Raw genomic sequence first — 6,487 nt, forward strand, 5'->3', positions numbered from 1 at the left:
GATTGACTTTGATGAGACTTTCTCTCCTGTAGTGAAGATGACTTCTATCTGGATGGTATGGGTATGACCGCAAGTATGAACCTAGAGATTGAGCAGCTAGATATTAAGACAATTTTTCTTCATGGAGACCTTGAAGAAGATGTCTACATGGACTAGCCAGAGGGGTTTGAGGTCAAAGGCAAGGAGCACCTTGTATGCAAGCTGATAAAGAGCTTGTATGGGTTGAAGCAAGCACCGAGGCAGTGGTACATAAAGTTTGATTCCTTTATGGCGAAGCAAGGATACAAGAAGTCTGCTTCCGATTATTGTGTGTTTGTTCAAAATTTCCAGATATGGATTTCATAGTGCTCTTGTTGTATGTGGATGATATGTTGATAGTTGGCCCGAACATCAACAAGATATCCAAGTTGAAGAAAGACTTGAGTAAGTTCTTTGAGATAAAGGATTTGGGTCAAGCAAAGTAGATACTTAGGATGCGGATCACTCGTGACAGAAAGAGTGAGAAGTTGTGCCTTTCTCAAGAAAGCTACATTGAGAAGGTGTTGAAGAGATTCAACATGGATCAAGCGAAGCCAATCAGTTGTCCGCTTGGTGGCCAATTCTGCATGACCAAAGAGATGTGTCCAAAGGGTGAGCATGAACAGAGTCAAATGGAAAATATTATTTATGCATCCGCAGTGAACAGCTTGATGTATGTAATGGTATGTACAGACCAGATATTGCTTTCGCCGTTGGTATTTTAAGTCGATTTCTGTCAAATCCGGGGAAGGAGCATTGGGAAAGTGTTAAGTGGATATTGAGATATCTCAAAGGTACTTCCAAATCATGTTTATGTTTTGGTGGAAGTAAGCCCTTACTTGAAGGCTACACTGATGCAAACATGGCAGGTGATGTTGACTCGATGAAGTCCACCTCCGGTTATCTGGTTATTTTTGCAGGTGGAGCAATTTCTTTTGGCAATCTAAGTTGTAAAAGTGTGTTGCCCTCTCCAGTACAAAAGCTGAGTATATTGCAACTACTGAGTGTTGCAAAGAGATGTTATAGATGAAGAGGTTCTTCGACGAACTAGGACTAACGCAGAAACAGTTTGTAGTTCTATGTGACAATCAGAGCGCCATCCATTTGAGCAAGAATTTGAGTTTTCATTCTAGATCCAAGCACATACATGTGCGTTATCATTAGACTAGAGAAGTACTCGAAAATAAACATTTGTGTATCGAGAAGATCTATACAGACAAGAACGGGTCGGATATGATGACCAAAATCTGACTGAAAGCTAAGTTTGATATTTGCTGTGCTATCGCTGGAATGGTAGCAGACTCCTCCTATTGATTTGGAAATTACATGGAGGTATCCCACCTCACTATTTAGGAGGGGGAGATCGTTGGAGTTATCCCTCACATGAGGAGAAGAAGAAGTTCAGTTTGTGTGAAGAAGAAGGGTTGAGCGCGCGCGCGCTCAGTTTGGTCTTGCCCAAGGTGCGACCCGCGCCCATGCCATGATCGACTTCCAGTGTTTTTAGGGCGCGCGCGTTCGAATTTGGCCTTGCCCAAGGCACGCCCCCGCCTATTTTCGTTAGGATTTCTATTTTTGTGAAACCGCGAGTTTGCAATATAAGGTTTGGGTTTTTGGCAAAACCTAACACATGTTGAGACACGAAAAATACACAGCACATAGAGAGAAAACGCAATTTTGAAAGCAATCAAGATTGAGAGAGAATCTTTACAGAGAAACAACCCTGTAAAGAGAGAGGAGTTAATCTAGTAAGGTGAGAGACTGAAAATAGTGATTGTAATCTTTTTTCCTACTTTATAAAAGAATTAGCTCTTGTGGAAGTAGGCATCATTGGCCGAACCACGGTATATCTTTGTGTTGTAGTATGTTTTTACTGTTTTATATTATTATCTGTTGTTAATAGTTGTTTAGCGAGTTTGGCATGTTAGTTTGGTTACACTATTATCTGTTGTTAATAGTTGTTTAGAGAGTTGGGTATGTTAGTTTGGTTGTAGAAAATATTTAGATTGTTGTCTGGAGTTGTTATTGATCCTAGTACAAACTATCTGTGTAGTGGGGATCGATAATATCGGTGTTAAACCCCAACATATGCATTATGCATTCCTTCAAATTAGTTGTTGCTATATATTGCACTGTTAGTCCCAATATTCTATCAATCAGTTCCGTGTTTGATTTTTGACCCTCTTGCAACATACACCTTCATAAGCCACCAAGTTATTCCTACTGCACAAAATGTTGTTGTAACAAGGTTGAATGAAGTTTTTTCATACCAAGCTCTGCAAGTTTGTTTTTAGGACATACAAGGAGTTGTTGAGTTTCAGAGTGAACCAAGCCTGGGGATTGACAGGTAAAAATTTGCTCCTAAAGAGTACCATGAAAAAAACTGTATAGGCCAATCAAAATTTAGTGCAACTGAGAGAATCATTCGAATGCTTGTTTTTCTTTCATTAAATGAATTCGAGCGGTTGTTGGCTTAGCAACAGGACTAAAAGTCGAAAACTAGAAGTATCATTTTTATTAATGTTGTCTATATTACTGGTCATAACTTTTGGCTGAAACGATAATTTTCATGAAACCAAGAAACGTGCGTACAATTCCAGCCCATAGAAAATCACACCTTATTTCGTCATGACAATTTCACAAAACAAACGAAAATTGAATGAAAATACTTTCACCTTTTTCTTGTTTTTATGTGATCACAATGAAGCACCTCGAGCACAAGTCCACAACTCGCCCAAATTTGTTGCTGACTCTAAACCATCCTACTAAATTTGTTAAACAATTGTTATAAATTTGGCCGACCAATTAGCTTCATTTCATTTTCACTGTCCTTGTCAATGTCTCCTTAGAAAAGAATACGTACATAAGATAAAGAACAACGAAAATAATAATACAAGTAAAAGTAAAGATTTAAAATAATTTTCACCATCAATATCGAAATTGAAAAACAATGCAAATTGCGTAAAGTACAAACTAATGAACAACTGGACAAACAAATATTATAAATAAAAGTTACATTTGCAACTTTGAGAGCAAACAAGTGAAGCAATGGGAGAAGAGGGAATGATGATACCCATAATTGATTTAGATGACTTCCCAAACCAAGCTGAAAAGCTAGTTTGTGCATGCAAGGAGTGGGGAAGTTTCAGAATTATCAACCACAAGGTTCCTCTTACACTTATGTCAGATATGAAGAGTGTAGTTAAGTCCCTTTTTGATGTTCCAGTTGAGATCAAGAAAAGAAATACAGATGTGATTGCTGGCAGTGGGTATGTTGCACCTAACAAGGATAATCCTCTTTATGAAGCTTTGGGTCTGTATGATTTAGGATCATCTCAAGCTGTGCAAGAATTTTGCAATCAGTTGGAGGTATCAACTGATCAAAGGTATATTCATTTTTTTTTTTTTTTTTTTTTTTTTTTTGAGTAATTTTAGCAACTGGACATTGTCACTTTGGACACGTAACATTGGTTCAATTTGCTAGGTTTTAGGAAAGATCAGGTCAATCTGTATTTTTCTTATCATTGTCAAATGCAGGCAGTCGAGTTTTGCTCAAATTTCTTAAAATCAAATCATTTTAAGGGTAAATTTTGTTGGCATAGTATGTTCTCTTTGGCTTCTTGATCATCAGCTTCACATGAAGTCAAGAAGGGAATCCTAATTTAATGGGAAGTGGCTCATATGATTTTTACACACTTTTAATCAACCAGAACCTAAACAATGCTTGAATTTGATTGGTTGTAAATTTTAATCATCATTCATCGTTTCATAAGTTGGCGCAGGATCTAAATTATCCAAACTATTGCCCATACTGCTACTTGTGCATTATCTATATTTAGGCATTTTGAAATTCTTCAACAATTGATGGATATTATGATGTATATACCCATTGGGGTTTGAATCAAGAACCTGAATGATACAACAATACTAACATTTTGTTGCTTGAAGATGTAGCACTACTAGAATGTTTATATTCTTCTGTTCTTATCCGACTGAGAATGAATTATGCCTATGCTGGATGACTGATGCAGAGACACAATCATGGTTTATGCGAGTGCATTGCACAACCTAACGACTGAAGTTTGGAGCAAATTAGCTGAAAGCATGGGGGTTGGGAGTGACTCAGTGAAGGAATGGAAATGTCAGTTCAGGATCAACAAATACAACTTCACACATGAAACTATTGGATCCACAGGGGTATGCATCCATACTGATTCTAGTTTCCTGACCATACTTCAAGAAGATGAGTGTGTTGGTGGCCTCGAGGTTATGCCCATATCATCATTGCCTATGGGGTCATTTGTACCTGTCGATCCCTTACCAGGGTCTCTCCTTGTCAACCTTGGTGACATGGCTACGGTAACCTTACCTCCTTATCAATCTCTTCAATTAATTCCACTAACATGCTGAAGAGCTACGTTTGTCAGAGAAATATGAGCTACCCTTAAAAGACAAGATTTATGTCCTGGCCAATACAAAGAATTTAGAATGTTCCACTTTTTAGGTTTACAAGGAAAACACATTGTCTCTATAGGGTAGCTTGGCATTTCTCGTTATAATCATGTAGACAATTGATTCACAATGTTTGGAACTGATCTGTTCTTGATGTCATGACATGTATTGGCCTTTTAAGCTGTGGAGCAATGGCACTCTCTATAATGTAAAGCATCGCGTGCAATGCAAGGACGCAGCGTTACGATTCTCAATTGCAATGTTCCTTTTAGGACCAAAGGACAAACTTGTGAAGGCCCCTCCTGAGTTTATCGATGCAGATCATCCTCAACTCTATGCTCCTTTTACCTTTATAGATTTGCGAAAGCTTCGTCTGTCATCTGGATCTCGAGCTGGTGAAGTTCTAGACCTTGCACGCCTCCCACCAATTGCCTCCCAAACCGTTTAGCTTTTGGTCCTGCTGACTCCCGCTCACTCTAGTACTGTCTAGTATGATATCCATGTCCTAACATTACAGCTTATATGATGATATGTTAAATTCTTCATCCTACATAGAAGGGCCTCTTTCTTGTGAAACTTATCTATTCTAGTCGTCTGTTATTTAATAAACAGTTTTCTAGCTTTGCCCGCCCGCCCGCCCACCCCCCCCCCAAGTTCTAGCTTTACCTCTCCAGAACTTAGGCTAATTAGCTTTATCCCTCCATTTTACCCCCCCCCCCCCCATAACTTAGGCCAATTAGCTTTACCCCCTAGTTCTTTCATTTAGAGGTTTACCCCCAAAACCACAACACATCCAAGTCAACTGAGTTTGACCGTAGTATTTTTGGTCAATACAAATGAAAATACTCTAATGCCTTTTTTTAGGTATAATTATATAAATATCCTGTGACTTTGGCAAATACAAAATTCAAATTCAAATCATCTAGGACATATGTCATGATCTTGTGAACTATATTCGATAGTCATACACCACTCTAAGGGTGTGGATGTCATTTGATAAGGATTGGTATATAACAAAATATATAAAATATATAATTTATTTTTTTTATTTTTTATTGTATAAAATATTATATAAAATCATAAACTAATAATATAAAATTGTAATAACAAAATAATAATAATAAATGATAAATATATATATTTATACTAATTTTTATAGTGGTAAAATGAATTATTCAAAACAAATAAAATTTTAATTAATTTTAATTTTCGGATCGGATATTATCCGATATCCGATTCAGATATTTGAAATCGGATTCGGATAAATTTTTTAATATTCGTCGGATTCGGATACGGGTTCGGATATCGGTATAAATTTTCGGATTCGGATTCGGATTCGGATACAGCCATATCCGAATCCGAACCTATCCGTTTGCACCCCTAGATGGTAGTGATGGTGTATAGCCATCGGATATAGTTCACAAGATCGTGACATGTGTCCTAGATGATTTGAATTTGAATTTTGTATTTGCCAAAGTCACAAGATATTTATGTAAGGGGACAAAACTAAAAAGGACAAAATTCCGAAATAATGAATCAAAAAGCCCACCCGCATTTCAAAAACACTCTCAAGGACAATAGTTGACTTTTGTCCGAAAAAAGACAATATCATTCTGGTATGCATTGCAGTGTCGGTGCGACTTACCTTAGTATATGCACAAACATCAATGCATACCAAACATCACAAAGAAAATGTTATGCACAAGTGTCATTGCATACTACCTCTTGGAATGCAAGGTATGCATAAACGTCGGTCGCATACCAAACATCACAAAGAAAAAAATGGTATGTACAAATTGTCGGCATACATACTACTTTGGTATCGCGAGATATGCGAGTATATCGGTGCATACCAAATATCACAAAGAAAATGGTATGCACAAGTGTCAGTACATACTACTTCTTGGTATGCGAGGTATGCACAGACATCAGTGCATACCAAACATATGAATTTGATTGTGGAAATGTATGTTGGCCGAATGGATGAAATTGTTAGTTGCAACTTTCAAGTGCCACTGAT

At 37.5% G+C, this 6,487-nt stretch overlaps 1 protein-coding gene across 1 annotated transcript; it reads left to right on the forward strand.

The window, feature by feature from the left end:
* The first annotated feature begins 3,000 nt into the window (after positions 1-3,000).
* Positions 3,001-5,090, forward strand: LOC147505016 (2-oxoglutarate-dependent dioxygenase DAO-like). Its single transcript, XM_086557616.1, has 3 exons — positions 3,001-3,401; positions 4,047-4,374; positions 4,649-5,090. The coding sequence occupies exons 1-3, from the start codon at positions 3,064-3,066 to the stop codon at positions 4,913-4,915; spliced, it is 933 nt and encodes a 310-aa protein (XP_086413742.1). The 5' UTR covers positions 3,001-3,063; the 3' UTR covers positions 4,916-5,090.
* The last annotated feature ends 1,397 nt before the right edge of the window (positions 5,091-6,487 follow it).

Source organism: Coptis chinensis, chromosome 4, assembly GCF_015680905.1.
Source record: "Coptis chinensis isolate HL-2020 chromosome 4, ASM1568090v1, whole genome shotgun sequence".
Taxonomy (NCBI): Eukaryota; Viridiplantae; Streptophyta; class Magnoliopsida; order Ranunculales; family Ranunculaceae; genus Coptis; species Coptis chinensis.